The 23,531-nt window shown below is 38.1% G+C and overlaps 1 protein-coding gene across 1 annotated transcript; it reads right to left on the reverse strand.

The window, feature by feature from the left end:
* Positions 1-21,970: 21,970 nt before the first annotated feature.
* On the reverse strand, positions 21,971-23,398 carry LOC138871473 (uncharacterized). The gene is made up of 2 exons (XM_070149354.1): positions 23,323-23,398; positions 21,971-22,377 (listed from the first exon to the last, which is right to left on the reverse strand). The coding sequence occupies exons 1-2, from the start codon at positions 23,396-23,398 to the stop codon at positions 21,971-21,973; spliced, it is 483 nt and encodes a 160-aa protein (XP_070005455.1).
* Positions 23,399-23,531: the final 133 nt, after the last annotated feature.

Raw genomic sequence — 23,531 nt, forward strand, 5'->3', positions numbered from 1 at the left:
GCCGATGGCTATCTTGGACAGGCAATTCCAAAGGTTGAAGTCGAAGAGCATCGCTTCTGTAAAGGTTCAGTGGAGGGGTCATCCAGTCGAGGAGGTGACTTGGGAGACCGAGCATGATTTGCGCAGCCGTTATCCTCAGCTTTTCATCACTTTAGGTATGTCTCTATACTCATTTGAGGACGAACATTTGTTTTAAGAGGGGGAGGATGTAACGATCTGGCTGGTCATTTTTTAAGTATTAGCCCTGAACCCCTATTTATTGATCCCTCTATGTGATTCTATGGTTACATGAATTGCCGGGAGGTCTGATTTTTTGTTTCGGAGAGTTATGGGACACATAGTCCCTAAAACAGAAGTTTAAGTCGTAAGAATTGACTGTAATTTGAATTGTGTGAAGACGACTCCTAAATGAAGTTTCAACGGTCCTAATATCTCTGTAGGGTAATTTTGGTTTTAGGAGCATGTCCGTATGTTGCTTTGGAGGTCCATAAGTCATTTCGGCGTCGATTTGCAAAAGTTAGAAAGTTGGGTGATTTTTTAAAAGTTTGACCTAGAGTGGACTTTTTTGATATCGATGTCGGATTCTTATTCAGTAAGTTGGAGTAGGTCCGTAATGTCAAATGTGACTTGCGTACAATATTTGAGCTCAATCGGACTTGATTTGATAGGCTTCAACATCAGATGTAGAAGTTTGAAGTTCTAAGGTTTACTAGGCTTCAATCGATGCGCAATTCGTGGTTTTAGCTTTATTTGATGTGATTTGAAATATCTACTAAGTTTGTATTGTGTTTTAGTACTTGTTAGAGTATTTGGTTGAGGTCCCGGGGACCTCGGGGTATTTTCAAATGGTTATCGGATTGAGTTTGAAACTTAAAGAATGGCTGAAGTGCAGCAATTTTGGTGCAATCGCACCTGCGCAAGTTTGAACACAGGTGCGAGCTCGCAAAAGAAAGAGAGCGAGTGCAGAAGCGGTCCTAAAGTGGTTGGCCAGTGGTCGCAGGTGCAACGAGGAGGTCACATAAGCGGAGTCGCTCCTGCGGAAGGATGATCGTAGAAGCGAAGTGTGATGAAACTGAGATGGTCAAGTTTTCCGCAGAAGCGGACAAGTGGGTGCAGAAGAGCTTCCGCAGATGCAGATTTTGGTGCGCAGGTGCGAAGGCTGGGATCTTAGTGAGCTCTGTAGATGCGATACCGCAAAATCAAAATTTTTGTCCACAAAAGCGGAAAGTGCTAGGCAGAGGGTTTAAAATTGAGGGTTTGCCATTTTCTTCATATTTTGAGATTAAGAGCTCGAATTTCGGCGAGAATTTGAGGGATTTTCAGAGGAAACATATGGTAAGGATTATTGACTCATTTTTGATTATATTCAACTAATCTATTATTAATTTCTTCATTTAATTAAGGATTCGGGTTATGAAATTAGGGGGAAAAGGTGTAAGGTTCTTAGACCGAATTTTGAGGTTTTGATCGAGGTTTTGGAATCGGATTTAAGTAATTTCATTATGGGTGGAATCGTGGATGAACGGGTGTTCGGATGTTGTGACGTTTGCCCAATTCTGAGACGTGGATCGGGTCGACTTTTTGGGACGATTTTCTAATTTCTTGTTAAAGTCATGATTTTATTTTTTAGATTAGTTTCTTATGGTTATATTTATAGTATGTAATTGCTTTTGGTTAGATTTGGTCCATTCAGAGTCTAAAAATCAAGGAAAAGGCATTCTTATTTATTGATGAGCGAGGTTTGAGGTAAGTGACTTGTCTAACCTTGTGTGGGGGAAATGCCCTTAGGATTTGGTACTGTTGTAACAACTTGTGACATATGAGTGCAGTGTACGGAGGTGACGAGTGCGTACATGGGATAAATTTGAAAATTCCGGTTTTGCTAAGTAGTTCCTTTTTATGCCTTAACTAAGTCATTCTAGATCGTGTAGTCATCATATTTAGCTTAGTTTCACATGTCTACGTGTATCATCTCTAAATTGCAATTTGTACAACATGCTTAGTTGAATTACTTGTTTTCCTTAATTTCCATGTTTGTTCTTTAACTGTAGGATTCCTTGCTTGTAATATCATTGTTTCACTTTTTACATGTTGACTTTCGTGATTCTTGTTGTGATGACTGTTTGGTTGTGGCACAAGGTTTCTTCCGTTTGGAATGTTATTAGCACTAGGTTTCTTCCGTACGGAGTATTATTGGCATGAGGTTTCTTCCGTGTGGAGTGTTATTGGTACGAGGCTTCTTTCGTGCGGAGTGTTATTGGCACGAGGTTTCTGCCATGCAGAGTGTTATTATGGTACAAGGTGCCTACCGGGCGGTTACTATTTTTCCTCTATTTGCTGTGTTGTTTGTTGCTGTTATTGTTCCTTAACTTGTAAGACTTTCATTTTCCTTACGTGTTGTAATTATCTTCTTGTTTCCTATGTTGTTGCTTTTATGTACATTCTTACTATTTCATTAACCTTCCATTCCTTTTTATTATTTCACCTTCTGCCTTATTCTAGTCTCGATAGTAGGGACCTGACCTGACCTCGTCACTACTCTACCGAGGTTAGGCTTGACACTTATTGGGTACCGTTTTGTGTACTCATACTACGCTTCTACACATGTTTTTGTGCAGACCCAGGTACATCTTATCGGCCTCGATAGTAGAGTGTGGGCTGCTGCTTAGAGACTTCACGGTATATCTCCCAGCGTCTGCAGGCCACAGAGTCCCCCTCTATCCTTATTATGGTGTCTTCTCTTTATTCTCTTAGACTCTGATAAATAGAGATTTCTAGTACTTCCCTAGAGCTTGTAGCTTGTAACTACCGGGTTTTGGGAATTGTTTATACTCTGAGTTGTAGATTTTACTTGTACATGCCGAGTGGCAAATTTCAATTATATATATATATATATAGTTGATGTTGAGGTTTAGTCGTTGTTTCAGTTATTCCTCACATTTGTTAGGCTTACCTAGTCTTAGGGACTAGGTGGCGTCACGACACCTTACGGAGGGAAATTTGGGTCATGACAGGGAAAGAGGAGAGGAGAGAAAAAAGGACAAGGGTGTAACTGAATTACCTAATTTAAGGCACTAATAATGGATTATATATGGATAGAAGTGGCAGATAATAGGGAAAGAAGAAAGAAGAGAGAAGAGAAAAAAGAAAAAATTGTGTAACTAAATCCCCAATTTTAAGGCACTAATAATTAATTTTAGATAATTTGTAAGTAATCCTTATTTAGGGCAGGTAATATACAAAATTAGGACAATTTTGGTAAATACATTTCAAATATTGTATTGGAAGGAAAAAATCCCTATAAAGAAAACCAAGTTTATATTGATAAATATTAAACTTTGTTATGAAACAATAAAAGAAGAAGAAGAGAATTGCACAAAAATGTAGAGAGGGAGAATTCCTATTGATTTGGGATGAATTACAATAAAAAGAACCTCCCTATTTATAGGAAAAAAGTGTCTTAATCACAAAGTAACAAACTCTAAAATCTCTCCAAAAGATATACAATCACCATAAATAAAATGCTATTTAAAACACTCCTCCTTGAATGTCTATTCAAATGATAATATGCCTCGTTAAAATCTTAACTAAAATAAAACCCAGTAAAGAAATTCTAGTGAAGGAAAAAGAGTACACATGTTTAATAATTTGTCTTTTGGTTGCCTCGCTAAAAACCTTGCAAGAAAAACTCAGTGGGACAAAACATTGTTAGAAAAAAAGAATACAACGCGTATTAACTCTCCCTATTGAGAGCATCAATTCACATCTTTGAGACTTCACATCCCAATCTTGTACACTAACTTCTTGAATGTTGACGTCGATAGAGATTTTGTGAACAAGTTAACCATATTATCACTTGAATAAATATGTCTCACCTTGAAATTATCGTTCTTGATATATATGTAATGTCTTCATATAATGTCGTGTAATGGACTTGTCAATATCTCCATATAGATAAAAAATTTCGCTATCACATTATCATATTTATAGTTATAACAAGATACATATGTGCACAAATTGCATTTAAGATGTGATACTTCAGGACCGAGAATTGTATATGCTTTAAGCGATTCAAATCCTTCAGGAATTTTCATATAAGTGAAGTCATATAAGCCGTATAAATAAACTTTAGATGCATATCAAGCTTTCATGCTATGCTAGACATATAAGATAGATAAAAGTGATTGCACACACCATTGACTTTATACTTTCAAGTGTTTGAACTGCAGTCCAAAATTACATGTATTTCATATGAAACTAATTCTACTTGAATTGTTTATCCAGACTTAAGATTAAGATCCTCATATATATTTAGCGTTATCATAGATGTAGCCGATGAATACTTTATATCTGTTTCAACCTCCTTTTTTTTATAAAGACATAACGTAGAGATCTCTCATTCATATTTTCAGGTAGTTGAACCTATCCTAAGATTTTATGAAGTGTTATGTCATGTGATTAGCAAGATCACTTGACTACTTATTAGGGGTGTGCATTCGAATCAGTTTATCGATAAATCGAATCAATTATTTGTTATTGGTTTATCGATTTATCAATTTCGAAATTTTTCTTATCGAGTTATCGATTTTCGATTTCGATTTTATCCTCTTCGGTTATCGGTTTATCGATAAACCAATAAGATATACTAAAAAGACAAAATAAATTAATTTTTTTCCCTTTATTCTATAATACCCTTCCCTTTACCCTAAGTCCCTAACCCTATTATTTCCTCTACCACATTTAAGGAATGACCATATTTAAAGCTTAAGGGAATAAAGTTCAAATTAATGGAAAACAGAATTAGCTGTGATGATGTATTTTGTTTTTTTATACCGTTGGTGTGTTGGTGACATACACTTGATCCCTTATTTTTTTTCGTTGCATGTGCTTGTTGACATAATTTTTATGTTATAAACGATGTTCGTCTTATTTTAGCTTCTTTTTGTCCATATTAGTTAGGCGTGTTTATAGCGATATACTTTTCGTAGAATCCCACAAATTTTCTTATTGGTGTAATCGATAACCGAATCGATAAGCCCCAAAAATTGATAAATCGAAACCTTATTGAAACGATAACGATAAGCATATGTACAAATCGATAATCGATAAGTAATTATGGATAAGGATCAAAATCGAATGCACACCCCTACTCCTTATTATGATCATTTGTTCATCTTTTTATCAAAAAATGTTATTTGAAATCGATTTGTCTATGCGCTTTTGACGATTGTAAAACACAACACAAAATTATTGCTCGCTAATCAAAGATAGTATAGATTAATCTCCAGTTGATTACTATTCAAAATAATTAACACTTGATTTGATGACTATTACTATGATTAACTACTAAAAATTAAGCAATTAATCATTGATCACAAAAGATAGCAGATGAGCGACGAAGTAATATCATTTAAAGCAATTAGGGTATTTGACTAGATAGGTGCAAGATAACTGACTCAGGATCCAGTTCTTGAGTTAATTCACTCTATAATACGGTTGATTCTCACGAATTCAACCAATGATCAGATTACACTTGAAGTTAATGTTTCTCTTTCAATTAAACGTTAATTTTAGTAATTAATCCAATTGAATCTCGGTAAACAATTACAACAATAAAATGATGATTATGATCTAAAGGGTAACTTCTCACTAATATTCCCCTATTTTCTAGTTCGATTAACAATTCAAGAGGCTCTTTCGATTACCTATTTGAATCACAAATTTAAACTAGATCATAAGATGTGAAGAAATTCAATATCAAACTCCTCTTTGGATTAAGAAAAATAATAAATAACTCCACAATACAAATTAGAGATCCATCAACTAATTCTAACAATTATCAAGAATCGAATCCCTAATAAAATTATCGAAACACCATATCTGTCAACACCTTAATGGAAATTACTCCATAGCAGTGGAGTATGACATCTCAATAAGGTTCAAAAAGAAAGAAAACATCAATTCTAATGATTTGTTACAAACTCCCATATTTCACCGATTGCAGGTTGAAATATTGATGAATTCTTGAGTGTTCTTGCCTTGGTTCTTTCTCAAATCTTTTGTAGGTCAAAAGCCCCCTCAAAATCATATTTTTGGTGTATTTATACCATATAGGAACAAGTGCGGATGAAACTACCCTTTCCTATCCGAACTGGGAGATCACTCTAACATTTTTTCACACCCAAGCTGCGCGTCGCGCCGCGCCATGTGACGCGCTTGTGAGGAAATCTAGAGAGCTCGCACATTGCCTGTCAGACCAACTTTTGCACTGCCGCGCCGTGCCTCACGGCGCCCCATGCAGCGCGGTTGTGCATTTTTCTCAGAGTAAATTCGTTTGTTCACTTTTTGACATCTGGACTAGGTCCTCGACCCCCGAACATGATCCCGACTTAATTTCTTGGACTTGTACTCAGACTTCAAAGATCCAACTTGTTCGATTTAGCTCCAAATTACATTAGTAGCTCGGAACCGTTTCCTGCAAGGCATAAAATACATAATAAGTGTAATTCACTATCATTTGAGCTCAAACATATGTAAAATACAGTAATTAGAGTGCAATACTACGGCTAAAACACGGGTTTCTAGCCTATCATCACCACCCCACACTTAGATCATTGGTAGTCTTCGAGCAATCAAACTACACTTCACATAGGGACGAACTTTTATCAAACAACCCCCTTAACACATCAGGCCAAAAATATTTAAAATAGACTAAGCACCCTATCACAACATCTTAGCCTCAAGACTCGAATTAAAAGCACCATGCGTATTTCACAACATGTTCACTTACTCTAATACAGAGGTCAAAAACTTTACCTTACCTTTACAAGTTACGTGCCCTCACACAAACAATAGAGAGTAGTTCCACACACAATAAAATTCAAGAACAAATAGGAACCCAAGATAGAAAGGATTCACTCACTCTTAGAAATAAAATTCATGTCACAAAGAATGTACCATAAGTTTTCCCATAGTGTAATACTCTACTAATTGAGCTCATTCAGTCAAGGATCAAGTAGGACTTTATTTTGGTTGTAATGTCGGCTGCGGGACAAGTAGGATACATATGGATATAGTTGCTAAATCTCCCTGAGCATTTTAATACATATACAATTTCACAAACTCAAACCCAACCTTCACATCATATTAGCACCAAGATCCTAATTTCTTTAAGCATAAACAAAGCAAGATTTACCACAAGAAAGGAATCAATTTTTTTTCTTTTCTAAATTCTGATTTTTTTCCTTTTCAAGTAAACTCATTTTTTTATTTCAATTTCCTACAAGTGGCTCTCAAAATATTTTTCAAACAATGTACCTTTCTCCTTTTCTAATAGTTCCACTCAAAAACCTGACCATACCTAACTTAGCTTTTACAAGCTCATAACAAAATTAAGTGCTCAAGAGAGGTTGAAGGTTCAAATAGATAATCAATTCAAACAAAGTGTGGACCAAGCATGCAGTGTGGTTGCCAAAGAATTAGGGTTACAGGCTCAACGGGACTAACTAGGATACACAACAACCAGGCGGGTCACAAACATATAATTGTGTAACGACCCAACCGGTCTTTTTAGCATTTGCACTTCGCTCGCTAGTTCTCGGGCATGAATAGCCCCGTATGATGTATTATGACCTATGTAAATCATCGGTTTTGGTTTTCAGGATAATCGGAATAGATTTGGAAGAACAATTCTCAACTTGAAGCTTTAAATTTGAAAGGTTTGACCAAATTTTGACTTTTTGGTATTCGATCTTGGATTTGAATTTTTATGATTTGGTTAGCTTTGTTAGGTGATTTTGGACTTGGAAGCACGTCCGGAATGTATTTTGGAGGTCCATGGTAGATTTAGGCTCAAATTGGCGAAACTGGAAATTTGGCGTTTTCCGGTTGGTAGTGAAAATTTTGATATCGGGGTCGAAATGGAATTTTGAAAATTGGAGTAAGTCCATTGTGTCATTTGTGACGTGTGTGCAAAATTTCAGGTCATTCAGACGAGGTTTGGTAGACTTTTTGATCGAATTCGGAATTCGAAAGTTTTGGAATTTGTAGGCTTGAATCCAAGGGTGATTCAATGTTTTGATATTTTTTGAGCATTCCGAAGGTTGTAACAAGTTTTAATGATTTTATGGGGTGTTTTTTCATGTTTGGTTGGGGTCCCATGAGGCTCGGATAAGTTTTGGAAGAGTTTGCCATTTTGAGCATAAGCATGTAATGATCCAAAGGTCCATTTTTAGTTCTACAAATTGAAATTTGATTTTTAGACTTCTGGATTTATGATAATGAATTATAGGAGTGATCTGGAAAGTTTGGTCTAATTTTATCAAGTTGCGATTGCGTTTTTGACACGAATCATGAGTTAATTGTTTAACGAGCAAAATGGGTATCACACCGAGCAAATGTGCTCTGAATTGAGTTTCGATTGAAGGGCTATGTTCGTATTATTATTCGTGACTCATAGGAACAAGAATCACCGAATTTCGAGTTCGTATGGTGGAGTTAGGGCCTTTTTAGTGAAAATAAATATTGTTGGTGCAACAGGATCTGGTGCGCACCTTTAGCGACCAGATTTGGCACTTTTAGCGACGAGAATATGGCTTTTAGCGACCAGAATCATGTTTTATTGAGTTGTCTTGTTTTTTAGCTCATTACCACATTTTTGGATGAAAAGAACGTGGCTTGGGGCAATTTTGAGTGAGAAGTTATGGAAAATCTTGAGGTAAGTCACTTGTGATCATTTCTACTCCATAATATTGAATTATCATCGAATAATCCAACTAGATTACATGTTTTTGAGGTTTAAATTGGGGATTTGGACCTAGGGATTTGAAATAAGATTTGAAGATTTGGAGGCCGAATTGTTATCGAAATTTGATAATTTTGGTATGGCTGGACTCGTGGTTGAATGGGTTGTCAGATTTTGTGATTTTTATCGGATTCCGAGACATGGGCCTAGGGGTCGAGTTTGGCCAATTTTGGGATTCTTGGTGTAAATTGGTTATTTTCGAGTGGTCTTTGTTCCCTTAGCATATTTTGATGGTATGAATTTGTTTTTGGCTAGATTTGTAGTATTCGGAGGCCGAGTCGAGAGGCAAAGGCATCACAGGCTAGAGTTTGGACCGGATAGAGGTAAGTAATGATTGTAAATATTTGTCCTGAGAGTATGAAGCCCCAGATTTCACATCGTTGTGCTACTTTGAGGTGACGCACACGCTAGATGACAAGCGTGAGGTCGTGCACCCTTGGGGATTGTGGCTTAGTCCATCCCGTATGACTGTCAAGTCGCGTATTTGATTAGAACTGTTTGTTATCATTGTGTTTTGGAAATTATTACCATATTTTGGGCTGAATGCCATATTTGGGCTTCGTGGAAACTATTTTGGACCCTTAGGAGATTTTTAATACTATTCCTCAATGTTTTGACTTCATATTTGTACTCAGTCATGCTACATTCTACTGTTTTCATAACTCAGCCATATTTACTCGTTTTGATATTTTAAATTATATTTTGGGCTGAGCATCATGTTTTATTGTTGCCCGAGTGGTTTGAGAGGTTTCTGACTGAGTGAGGCCGAGGGCCTGTGTTGTGAGGATATTATGGGATCGGGCTGCACGCCGCAACAAGTTGTTATTGATTCATGATATTGTGATGGCGAGGGCTTGATTGATTTATGCTATGAGGTGGCTTGTTGTTATGAGGCCGAGTGCCTGTTTGATTATGCCACGAGATGGCTTGTTATTGCGCTTGGGCTGTAAGGAGCCCCTCCTAGAGTCTGTACACCCCCAGTGAGCATGAGTACCCAGTGTGAGTGATATAATGTAGCCCGAGGGGCTGTTTTTGTTTCATATTATTGCCCGAGGGGCAGAGTACGAGTGATTGTGAGGTAGCCCAAGGGGTTGGTTCTGATGATATTACGCCCGGGGGGCAGTTTATGATATATTTTTTGCCCGAGGGGCTGTTTACATTTTCTATCATTTTTACTCACTGTTTTTATCACTCGTTTGAAACTATTGAAAGTTGTTTTAAAAGGTTTTACTGAAACTGAGCTTGATTCACGAAGTAAATGATTTCTATACTATTTTTGAAATGTACTGCATTTGCTGTAGCGTTATGACGTGGTTTACGTGTTTTCTTACTGCTCAGCTTTCATTCACTTTTATTACTTACTGAGTTGACATACTCACATTACTCCCTGCACCTTTTGTGCAGATTCAGGTATTTCTGAACCCGATAGCGGGTGTTGATTGCTCAGTGGCAGAGGCATCAGAGTTGGCAAGGTAGCTGCCCGACGTTCGCAGCCCTACTCTTCTCCCTTTTGTCTTTCTTATATTGTTTTTAGTATATTTTCAGACTCTTTGTTGTATTCAAACCTTAGTAGATGCTCGTGACTTGTGACACCCCGATGTTGGGCTTGTGTATTTATCTCGCACTATTCATTTATACTTTTATTATGAAATATTTGATTAATTAAAAACCTAAAAATGAATTTTATTTATTAATGGTTAATTCGGGAGTTGTATCGGCTGGCCTAATTTTACGATAGGCGCCATCACGATTGTGTTTGTTTTAGGGTCGTGACAAGTTGGTATCAGAGCCTAGGTTACATAGGTCTCCCGAGTCATGAGCAGGTTTAGTAGAGTCTCGTGGATCGTTACGGAGACATCTGTACTTATCCTCGGGAGGCTGCAGAACCTTTTGGAAAAACTTCACATTTTTGAATTCTTATTGTGCGTCCTTGATTTAGCTTGAAATGTAACTCTTTGGATTCCTTCCACGCATTCGTATGCGAGCATGAGCGCTCGGTATCGGCTATGCATCGACGGCTTGTGATTCATTGATCGAGGGGCGAGATGTGATCTCTATGTGTTGATGTTGGGCCGGTCTGGAGGACTTGAGGCCTAGCCTTGCCTGTAGCTTGAGCCCTGAGCTGTTGATTGCGTGAGCGCGTGTTTCTGGATTTATATATTCGATAGTGTCCCTATTAAGGTAAGTGATGACTATATAGTTACGTGATGAGTGTGATGTGACTGCGAGATGTGTTCATATGAATTGAATGAGACAAGAAAGGTGTGCTTGGGGGTAGCAAGAACTATCTGGTGCTTTATTTCCATCTTGATATGTATAGCCCCGAGTTGTGGGTGTGTTGAAGGACGTTTTCATGTTGCCTAGTTGGGAAGTGAAGTAGATTTCACATGGTGATATGAGTTCAGACTCAGGAAGATTAAGTGACTGTGTAATGTTTATAACAGTGGAAGGGTATAAAGAGATGTTAGTTTGAGGCAAAACAGGTGGGTTATCTCCTGTGGAGTGTTCTAAAGTTTGTGTGATCCTTATGTTGTTTGTTGGAAGATCTCTTTTACCATTAAAATATATGTGTTGCAGTTTGAATTTTGGTCGCTAAAGAGAGTGGACTTGGCTGTTGTGAGGGTGTATGTGAGATTTGTAGAAGATTTGAAGTACTAGATGGTCTGTGTTGCACGAGCTTATGAGGGATTGAGTTTAATCTCACTATGGTGCTATGGCAGTGATAGAGTAGGCATTATGAGTTATTGTGTGTTTTGATCTATGGCTTTGAGCCAAGTGGGGGAGTCTGCTACTGATTAGTTGATTGCACGTTTATGTGCTATGTTGGTTCCAGTTTGAGGCATACTGGTGAATTAGTTATGGCTTATAGAGGTTGAGATCGAGGATGGCTCGAGTAAAGGAAACTTTTAATAAAGGTTATGTTATGCTTTACGGGTGTATGAGAACCACAGAATGACTTGAGTTGTTATTGGTAAAGGATGTACGGTGCATGGAGCAGGAAATTATTTGATCCCATTAAGGTGGGGTTGCATTCCAGGGTGTGGGAGTGCTAATGGAGCGCAGGTCGTTCGGTCCATTTGATTAGTCTAATTGAGGTTTGAGCAGAGTGGAAGACTCTCGAGAATGGTTCCAATAAATTCAAGATTTATATGTGGAAATTGGGAATTTTTAGGATGTGTATTTGGCTAGAAACCGAGGTTTACGTTGGAGGGTGTCGAGACATGTTGCATTCTACATCATTATGTATTCTATATATCAGTATCAGCAAGGTGAAGCTAATGGCTTTAGATTCATAGGAAGTCTCTTTAGGGTAAGTATTTAAAATGTGGTGGTTCTAGGGATATTTAAGAGGGTATTCAACGGCTTATGATCCTTAGACGGTGTGATTTTATGCCTCGGTCTTGTGTGGTGAGTCTGGGTTGAGGATTGCAGTATTATGGCAAAGAGAAGTATCAATTCGAAACTAATTCAGAAGGAACTTGGATAAATAGGATAGCTTGGTAGGAGGTCAGATCGGCATAGTAAGGGATATGATTAGTTCTTTGGGTGCTTATGAGGTAATGACTTTCTATAGATGTCTCGTGGCAATGCTCTTAGGTTTTTGGTGACCTGCGTAGCTTGGATGAGCTAAGAGGATTCAGTCCTGACGGTTTGGTTTTGTACAAATGGGATTAGGAGAATTCTTGATGGTTTTCTACCATGGTTAGAGATGTATATTTTCTACTGGCGTGAGGAGCATGTGATGTATAATGATTTTCTTCTAGATGGGATCAAATGGAATGTCCTTGGCTAGTTGAGTACGTAGTTGCTTATGACTCGGAATGGCTTTTGAAGTGCTCGTGTTTAGCATAAGATGATATGGTATATGTGGAATATTGTGTAGGATTGAGATTCGCATGTGTAAGGTCACAGTTCAGTTCCGAAAAGAAGGACATAAATTCTTAGACAACATGGACAACTTCAGATGACTAGGTAAATGATATTACTAATTGGTCTGGCTTGATGAGGGTATACATTTTGGAAAGGGCAATGTATTCGAGTTAAGGATACTTCATTAGTTTTGCTGCACTCTCTTATTGATCGACTGTTGATATTCACGTTTCCTTAGTGGCATAGGAAGATTATAGTAGTATCCTTCATGGAATGATCGAGTATTAGAGGTGTGTTAGATATTCGGGCGGTGGAGTTGGGATCAGAATGGTTATTCGTGTGCTTTATGGACTTGGAGACTGGTAGTTCTCATAAATAGGTTATTTTGTGGTTGTGGACTGTAAAGATGTGGGAAAAGCCAGTCAGATGTTGTACATGCCATGATTCAGTCATTGTGAACTTTCGGAAAGTTATTCATCAATTGTGGGTGATCAGAGTTGATTTAGGGTTCATTGGTAGGCCTAGTATGGATGTGTGTTCTGCACCAGATCAGAATTGTTGACTCCGAATTGCTATTGTTGAGGGATGTGCCATTCGATTGTCATTGAGCTTATTCGTGTTCTGGAGTGATCTATGAGTTACTCTTCTGTGTTGCGAGGAGTTGCGATTGTTGGTTATATGCACATATGGTGCTTTTTCTATTTGGGCTTTATAGCGGAATTTGAGTGAGACAGGTATTTGGGTGTTGCATGATTGATTGCACATTAGATATGTTCTTTCAGGCTAGCATGGGATTGCGTCATTTACTTCTCCATGGTTTTGGTGATTTATTTTTGGTACTAGACATCAAATTACACGTGGTTGATGAGTTTGAGCATGGTGACTTGAGGTGTCTCATGTGGAGCAGTGTTTGGATAGGCCGCACATTGTAGAGAAGTTATGTAGAGGTATGATTTTTCGGGTTAGATTCATGTGTTCTGGTTCTACGAAGGGTGATGGGTTCTCAGTATTGTGTTTGTTGCGCCCCCTTTTTTATCTCCTCGTAGAGAGAGAAGTTCGGGTTTCGACATTCCATGGGGAGTGATAAATCATTTCCTTTTGGGAATTGGGTATTTGAAGAGTCCCTACCTAACAGATTATGGTGCGTTAGGGCACCCAGAGTGATTAACTCTTGGATTGGTTTGCATTACCAGAGATTTAGGGTAAGGGCTCGAAATAACCTCGAGGGGAAGGTGTTAGGCACACCTCTTGGTCCACAACTGTGGGTCCCGGTCGAACTTATATTCACAAATTAGTCCATAAACAGTTGAATCAAATAAGTTGCAAGTAAAGTATGTTGGATAACTCAAGTTATAAGATTTTTTTTGAAAAATTTATACAAAACAAAGAATTTAAACAGAAAAAGGAATTTTGAAAAAGGAGGAGCCCTAGGTTGATTAACCTATAGGATTACCCCAAATAATGTACGGTAAACACTCCTCAATGAGGGGACTACACATGACATTAGCACGTAGTCATCATATTCCATATCTACCCTTCTCGTCCCCTTAGTGATCATTCAAAACGAGTGTTGGTCAACGATCTTTATTGCGTGCTATTACTCGTCCCTTCTTAATGGTCCTGGAGGGATTTAGGACATCTACCTATAGGTGGTTCTAGACAACCCACTAAGGTTTCAAAGGTGAAAATACTAAGGCGACATGCAAGAACAATTAGGACTCTTAGCAAATAAGAAGAAAAGGGAACAATTAGAGGCTCAAAGTTTCCTCTTCAAACAAGGCACATAAACATCACGACTCAAGCACAAATAAGGTCTTTTCTTAAACAGTATCCTAAGGCATAATGTCTACGTAAATGTATAGAAAACAGGCAGTTTGTTTAAAAAACCCAGAAGTAATGACCCTATCAGTTGCCTACTGATTTTTAAAGCTTGTTAAAAAGATCAGAATGACATCAAGTAACAAAAACAATTTCAGCATTGCAAGTGTTGGAAACTCCCTATAGGCTTGCCTACGCGTGGAATAATGGTGACTATATTTTATATAGAACGAGACAAGGCAGGTTTAAAACAGACTCTTTTAATCTTTATAGGCATGCTGTCTAAGGCGATTTTAAAAGAACTCACTTCAAGGAAAGATAGACCACTAATTAAACCAATTCAGAAGTGAACTAAACGTTAACCAAATTAATTTATTTAAAACCAAACTAGTTTAGATCTATAGTTAGAATTTGATGTTGTTTCCTCTAGGCATGATATCTAATTTTAATACTGATTTTTGAAGCTTGCAGGCATGAACACACATAAACACTTGTTATAACAGAATATGGATTGAATTATATCCTACAGGCATTTCATCTACTTGTGAAACTGATTAAGACCTATTAAACATAATTTCTATTATGGAATCAATTGAGACCTATAGGCATGATTTCTAACATAACAAGATACAAAAGTCCTATAGGCAGGGTTTCTACTTATAAAGGCAAACATAGCAAATTGTAAAGTCCTATAGGCATGGTTTCTACATGGATTACCCACAAACATGTAGATACCCACCCTTTCACTAATTACCCTAATATTCGTTTACAAGTTATTACCGACCATATGAATGAATTACATAAGTAAATAAGAAAATAAGAAAATAAGAAGTTATTCTATAGGGAGCCTATAGATAGGCCCAAGTATCCAAAGCCTCTAATAGCCTCAAATGCCTTAATTCCATAGACAATGTTATAATATAGGTGCATCAAAGTCCCCCAAGGATCTCAAGGATCCTGGACAGTGCTTACACCTAGACTTGGTAACCAAAATTGAATAAGTGCAGTGTGGAAGGGCCAGCATCAGTATGCCAAAGTTCAGAGGGTTCTCAAGAGGATCCCAAGGTAGTACACATACTGGAGAGGGCAGAACTTATTGACATAGGAATAGAGTGAAAGTGCTTGACACAAGTTGAAAGGTTTTAGTGGGAAAACTGTACTAAGAGGGAGTTTGTTTGAAATAACTTAGTAAAACAACAAAGACAGTTTGAAAAGAGAGTGGAGTAGTAAATAATAGTCCAAACAAAACACCCTTAAGATAGGTTCATACACAGCAAAGGTGTCACAGAACCAAAGCAAACTCATTTATCACAAACAGGGGTCAAGGGATTTGGGGACACATAGAACACCTGATTGTGCACACATAACAAGCAAAGGTCTTAGGAATTGTACAAACATGCTTAAACATAACTAATCAGACATAGTTTCAGAACCAGTAATGCTTAAGGGGATTTGATATATAGGATCCACATGATTCAATCCCATAACCATACAAGTTAGGAGTGCAGACTACTTAGAGGGGAGGGGGTAACATGCTCATACTGATTCTAAGGAAGGGGAGTGCATGACATACTAATCAGGTAATCATATTAACTGCAGGTCTCACAGCAAAACCATAAGTAAAAGCAAACTAGAAACAGGATAAATTGAAGCAATAAAAGAACCATATTGTTGTTGGAACTTGAATTGAAACTAGAACATACCAGTAGAAAAGACAATAAACAAAAATGTAGGAGCATGAGAACGCAATGATTAGCCTTGGCTTGCAGCTGACTAACTTAGAATAGTAGCAAGTAGCACAAAAGAGAGCAGAAAGTTTAAGTGTGTGTGTGTGAGAGAGAGCTTTTGAACCAAGAGTGTTCGTGTGTTTGTGCTAATAAGAGAGTGTGTATATATAGTTTGAAAGTAGGTAGCAAATAAGATAAATATCAAAGTTCATCAGTAATTATGGGGACTCAGAATCAATCAGTCACGATATCAAGGTAAGTACTCCTTTAATTGAGGAGTCAACTTCAAACGGTAATAAACATGTGGCAAATAAGGAAGGAAATCGTATAAGGCTGAACATACCAAATAATGAGATATTTCTGCATAGTACCAATACCCAACATGTAATAGAGGCTAGGTTTAACATATTTCAATCAAGGAAAAGACTTAAGAAATCAATTAATAGCATAATTGACCGTAGAATAAGGTCAGAAAATATTTTACAAGGTTAAAAATCAGTAGAGATATCACGGGAAATTAGTGAAAAATCAATCACAAAGACTTAAGGATTCAAAAGTAGAAAATAGTACTCATTTAGCACCACTTTATAAGAACAAGCACATATCAAGCAAAAAACTAGAACTCTAAGAGGTTGAGTAGGACAAAAATCGTATATAAATTAGGGATTCATGTAGAGCATAGTCTGAATTAGTAGAATAAGCATGATATAGGTAGGAGAAGTGAAGAATCAGAAACATTGGTGAACAAAATGGGGTAAAATCACACAATATGCAAGGATAACCATAATTAGGGACCTTATTAAGAAATCATAGGGTAAAATCACAGAATCATAGAAACATATAGATTAACTGAACAAACTATTAAAACAAAACTCAGAAACCCAAGATTAGAACTAAGAAATTAGGGTTTTCACAGTAGGCAAGTTGAAAATGTAGTAAAATCATAGAATCAGTCGAAATATGCAAGAGATAGAAGTTTAAACATAAAGAATTGGTTTAAACAAGTTTTTAGAAGAAGTTCCGAAAACCCTAATTTTAGAAGACGGTGAAAACACTTTGGAATCGATGATTCTTATAAAGAGTTACAAGGAGAGTGTAAAACAACAAAGAAATAGATTCACATCGTTTAAGAATTGTACAGATCTAGGAGATGTAAGCAAAAATTAGGGTTTTAGAAGAAACCCAAGTAAAGATGAAAGAACCTGTCTAAAATCTCTAAGATCGTAACAAGTACAACAAGATTTTGCTTGAAATCATACTGAAGTAGCCAAGAACAGACTAGATGTTAAACCCTAGATGCAAGTCAGCATCGCCCAGGGCCCTTGAAGGCCTCAGAGAAGGCAAGCATGATAATAGAGGAGCCATTGGAGGCTTAAGGGTTGAAGGGAGATCACCGGAGAAGACCGGAGAAGGGAGTCGGCGATTGAAGGAGCTAGGGTTAGGTTGAGGGGTTGAGAGAAGAGAGGAGATGGGAGAATACAGGGGCGGCGGATTTGAGAAATGAGATAGGGTTAGGGGGTAGTTTGGGATAAAAAAGGAATGAACTCATGAGGGCCGTTGATCTTTTAGATCAACGGCCAGGATTTAACGTGTCTTGGGTCGGGTTGGCGGGTTCAGGGTTTGGGTTGGGTGTTTTGGTTATAAATTGGGCTGGGGTTTGGTTTACATTTGGCTGAAATTGAAAGGCAAATCTGGCTATACATTAAATAGCCAATTTTCCACTATATAATTTATAATAAATAATAATTAATTTCTGAAAAATAATTTTTGTACCAAAATGGTTAAAAATATATATTTAATATTTTAAAAATATAGAATATTAATTTCACGCATATAAATACAATTATACATTAATGGGGCTAATATTGCAATTATGTGCAATTTAGTTTAAAAATACCAAATGCAATTATAAAAAATACATAAAAATATTTTAACCATATTTTCGCATAAATATAGAAATTAAATGACTAAATTACTACAACAATAATTTGAGGGATAATTATTGGGGATTTTATGAATAAAAAGGAAGGAAATAAATCAATTTAAATCCTTACAATTATGGGAAAAATTATAAAAACCTTGTGCATGCTTATATATATATATATATATGCTATTTTCAAGGTATTTATGCATATATAAAAAATATAGGGAAAAATTGGATATCAACAGCTACCCTTCTATACCCGGGAAGGATGAAAGAGTTTTCGTGTAAAGAAATGATGGCAAATTATGGGATTTTTTGAAAGATAGAGGCCGGACTCTAGTTGTCAAGTTGCCTACATATCCCTGGTTTTATAGGAATCAGACAATGTGTAGTTCTGGATTCATCTGCGGAGTATGCCGATGAAATTACTGTAAGAACGGACACGCGATGCGGAAGCGGTTACGGTGAGCGGTTGAACCTCGGGATGGTTGGAGGAAACATGAGCGAGATCGCTCCTACTAGGATATTGGTTTCTTATTGGTTACCTGCAGGTAAACGATTCTACAAACGTATTTGCGAAAATTTAAATATGATGCAGATTCACTTCGGACCATGAAGGTTGTCTTTGGACGGTTAAAGATGACGTCCTTAGACCATGACGTCTTGGGCCATGAATTGTTTAGTGAGGGATTCGTAGGCCATGAAATGATGTTCTAAGGCATGACAATGGTGCCTCCGTACCATGATGCCTTTGAATAATGATATGCAAATTTGAGGGATCCTCAGGCCGTGGCATGATGTCTTCCGGCTATGAGGATGATGCCTTTAGACTATGATGACTTTGGGTAAATTGGCGATATTTCATCCCATAATATGCAATAGTCATGATGTTATCAAGACAATGATTAGTCTTGTAAAATGGAGGGAAGAGCTTAGCCCGATTGGAAAGCAAATAGATAGTAAAATAGAGCAATATCTGTGTAAAAAAGGGACAATGATTAGTACCAGGTGAATGTGGAGGCAAGGATAAGCCTCATAAAGATATGAAGGCAAGTATTAGCCTCATGCAAGTAGGGAGGCAAGGATAAGACTCATGCAAGTATGAAGTCAAGGATTAGCCTCATGCAAGTATGGATGCAGGGATTAGCCTCATGCAAGTATGGAGTCGGAGATTAGACTCATGAAAATAGGGAGACAGTGATTATCCTTATGCAAGTATGGAGTCAGAGATTAGACTCATGCAGATATGGAGGCAGGGATAAGCCTCATGCAAGTATGAAGTTAGAGATTAGACTCGTGCAAATAGGGAGGCAGGGATTAGCCTAATGCAAGTATGGAGTCAGAGATTAGACTCATGCAAATAGGGAGGCAGGGATTAGGCTCATGTAGTCAAGGATTAGACTCATGTAGATATGGAGGCAGGGATTAGCCTGATGGAAATATGGAGGCAGGGATTAGCCTCATGCAAACATGGAGTCAAGGATTAGACTCATGCAAGTAGAGAGGCAAGGATTAGCCTCATGCAAATGTGGAGTCAGGGATTAAACTCATGCAAATAGGGAGGCAATGATTAGCCTCATGCAAGTATGGAGTTAAGGATTAGACTCATGCAAACATGGAGTCAGGGATTAGACTCCTACAAATGGGAGGCAAAGATTAGCCTCATGCAAGTATGGAGGCAAATATTAGCCTCGTGCAAATATGGAGGTAAGGATTAGCCTCATACACGTATAGAGGCAAGGATTAGCCTCATACAAATATGGAGTCAAGGATTAGCCTCATGCAGCGAGCAAGTAGTAAGTAAAAGTAGCACATGTCTTAGCTGGAGATGTATATTTGGTGTCTAGTGGCCTGATTGATAGTGAATTATCTTTGTGTATATGTGTTTGCGAGTGCTATCATCACATCAAACATACCTATGTTCAAAGAAAAGTTGTAAGTTTTGTGGGTAGGTTGATTCGTGCTCTCCGCTGGCCTTGCTATGCTTCGTCCTGAAAGCCTTTCGAGTTCCCCTAAGTGACACCTGACTTTGTTATGGAAATAGAGTTTTCGAAAATATGCAATTATTGATAAAAAATAGAGTTGTTTCAGAAATATATTGATACATTTAGATGAACTAGTGAATGTGACACGTCTCCAAGGCATTGCAGCTATCTCATATTGGAATTTTGAGTCCTCCTCAAAATTTTGCCACAGTTTGGTAGATGATCTTAAACTGTTTGCGGATGATGGACCCTTCTCAAAATTCTACCCCAATTCTTAATTGATTACTAACTTCCTGACATGCGATGGAATTGGCTGGACTTGCTCCGGAATTTTGAGGGTCCTCCTCAAAATTCTGCCCCAGTTTCTGCTCTTAAGGGAAATGAATTTTTTTTTATGATATGTCCGAACACATAAGGCTGCCTACGTATCCCCTCTTAAATGAGAATAAGGTCAAGCATAGTTAAATTACATCAAATGAGGAAATGTAAAGTATCTAAGTATAGTATCTCTTGACTACGTCTAAATTGATCGGTTTTGGCTAGATTTCTCCATCCATTTCTGCAAGTATGAGTGATTCTCCTGTTAGTACTCTGTAAACCATGTATGGACCTTGCTAGTTGGGAGAGGATTTCCCTTTGGCCTCATCTTGTTGTGGGAAGAACTTCTTCAACACCAGCTGCCCTGGTGCGAACTATCTTGGTTTGACTCTTTTGTTGAAAGCTCTAGGCATTCTGTTCTGATAAAGTTGGTCGTGACACACTACGTTCATCCTCTTTCTATCAATAAGGGCCAATTTTTCATAGCGACTCCTTATCCACTCCGCATCGCTGAGTTCAGCTTCCTGTACGACTCTTAAAGAAGGAGTCTCCACCTCGGTTGGGATGACAGCCTCGGTACCATAAACCAACATGTAGGGAGTGGCCCCGGTTGATGTGGGGACTGTAGTGCGGTATCCTAACAGAGCAAAGGGTAACTTCTCATGCCACTATTTGTGATTCTCTACCATTTTCCTTAGTATCTTTTTAATGTTTTTGTTGGCAGCTTCTATGGCTCCGTTAATCTGCGGTCTGTAGGTTGTGGAATTCTTGTGCTTGATTTTGAAATCTTCACATATAGCTTTCATTAGATCACTATTGATATTGGCGGTGTTGTCAGTAATAATGGACTCGGGAACTCCGAATCGGCAGACAATATGATTCTTGACAAAATCTGCGATGACTTTCTTGGTTACAGCTTTGTAGGATGCATCTTCTACCCATTTTGTGAAGTAATCAATGGCTACCAGAATAAACTTGTGTCCGTTTGAAGTAGTGGGCTCAATCGGACCAATAATATACATTCCCCAGGCAGTGAATGGCCAAGGTGAGCTTGTTACATTGAGCTCATTTGGCGGCACTTTTATCATATCGGCATGCACTTGACATTGAAAGCATTTGCGGACATACTGAATGCAATCTGTTTCTATGGTCATCCAAAAATAACCGGCTCTGAGTATCTTCTTAGCCAAGATGAAACTATTCATTTGTGGACCACAGGTCCCAGCATACACATCCTCAAGTAGCTTAGAAGCTTCCGTTGCGTCAACACATCTTAGTAGACCCAAATCAAGAGTTCTTCTGTACAAGTTTCCTCCGCTGTGGAAGAAGTGATTTAACAATCTCCGGAGCGTGCATTTCTAAGTGTGATTTGCATGCTCCGGATATTCTCCTTTTGATAAGTATTCTTTGATGTCATGGAACCAATGCTTTCCATCCATTTCTTCCTCGACATGAGCAGAATATTCCGACTAATTATGGATCCTCACCGGAATGGGATCAATATAGTTCTTATTTGGATGTTGTATCATGGATGATAAGGTGGCCAATGCATCGACAAACTCGTTTTGAATTCTGGACATATGTCAGAATTTATATTTGTAATCCTCTTTCTCAATTTATGCACATGGTGTAGATATGGAAATATCTTGGAATTCTTGGCGGCCCACTCTCCTTGTACCTGGTGTACATGCAAATCTGAGTCGCTGATCACCAGCAGCTCCTGAATGTTCATGTCAACTGCCATATTGAGCCCTAGTATGCAGGCTTCATATTCCGCCATATTGTTGGTGCAAGGAGATCTGAGTTTAGCAGATACCGGATAATGCTGACCCATTTCTGATACTAAAATTACTCCAATGCCCACTCCTTTGAAATTTACAGCTCCGTCAAAGAACATCTTCCAACCATCATATTCTTCGGTAATATCTTCTCCTACAAATGATACTTCTTCATCAGGAAAATACGTTTTCAAGGGTTCGTATTCTCCTCCCACCGGATTTTCAGCAAGGTGATCTGTCAATGCTTGTCCCTTGACTGCCTTTTGAGTTACATAGATGATATCAAACTCACTTAGTAGTATCTGCCATTTACCCAACCTCCCAATATGCATGGGTTTCTAAAATATGTACTTTAGAGGATCCATCCTGTATATAAGGTATGTAGTGTAGGCACAGAAGTAATGCCTCAATATCTAGGCTGTCCAGGTCAGAGCGCAGCAAATGCGTTCAAGCAGAAAATACTGTGCTTCAAAAGGTGTGAACTTCTTACTCAAGTAATATATGGCCTGCTCCTTTCTTCCTGTCTCGTCATGTTGTCCCAAAACACATCCGAAGGCTCTAAATAATATAAATAGATAGAGTAGCAAAGGTCATCCTAGTTCTGACGGGACCTGAACTGGTGGTGTGGACAGGTATTCCATGATCTTGTCAAAAGCTTTTTGATAATCCTCGGTCCAACTTGTTTCGACATCCTTTCTTAGCATCTTGAAGATGGGTTCACATATGACTGTGGACTGTGCTATGAATCGACTAATGTAGTTGAGCCATCGTAGGAAGCTCATCATATCCTTTTTGCTTTTAGGTGGCAGTAACTCTTGAATAGCTTTGACTTTAGACGGATCCTGCTCGATCCTTCGATGACTGATGATGAATCCCAATAATTTTCCTCCGGGAACCCCGAATGCACACTTTGCGGGATTTAGTTTCAAATTGTACCTCCTTAGCTTGTTAAAGAACTTTCTCAGGTCCGCTATGTGATTTGTGACCCTCTTGGATTTGATAATGACGTCGTCTACATACACCTCTATTTCTTTGTATATCATATCATAAAATATGGTTGTCATGTCTCTCATGTAAGTGGCCCCAACATTCTTCAGACCGAATGGCATCATCTTGTAACAGTATACACCCAATTGTGTAATAAAAGCCGTCTTCTCTGCATCTTCTTCATCCATCCAAATCTAGTGATAACCCGCAAAGCAATCGAAAAAGGATTGGAGTTCATGCTTGGTGCAGTTATTGATCAGGATATGTATATTCGGCAGTGGGAAGTCGTACTTGGGACTTGCTATGTTTAAATCCCGATAG

This window comes from Nicotiana sylvestris, chromosome 6 (genome assembly GCF_000393655.2).
Source record: "Nicotiana sylvestris chromosome 6, ASM39365v2, whole genome shotgun sequence".
Lineage (NCBI taxonomy): Eukaryota > Viridiplantae > Streptophyta > Magnoliopsida > Solanales > Solanaceae > Nicotiana > Nicotiana sylvestris.

Coding starts and splice junctions, on each gene's coding strand:
- LOC138871473 (XM_070149354.1), bottom strand. CDS start 23,398: ATGGATGAAGAAGATGCAGAGAAGACGGCTTTTATTACACAATTGGGT. Junction 22,378..23,322: donor TTACAAGATGATGCCATTCG/GTCTGAAGAATG, acceptor TATCATTTGTAG/GAGAAGATATTACCGAAGAA.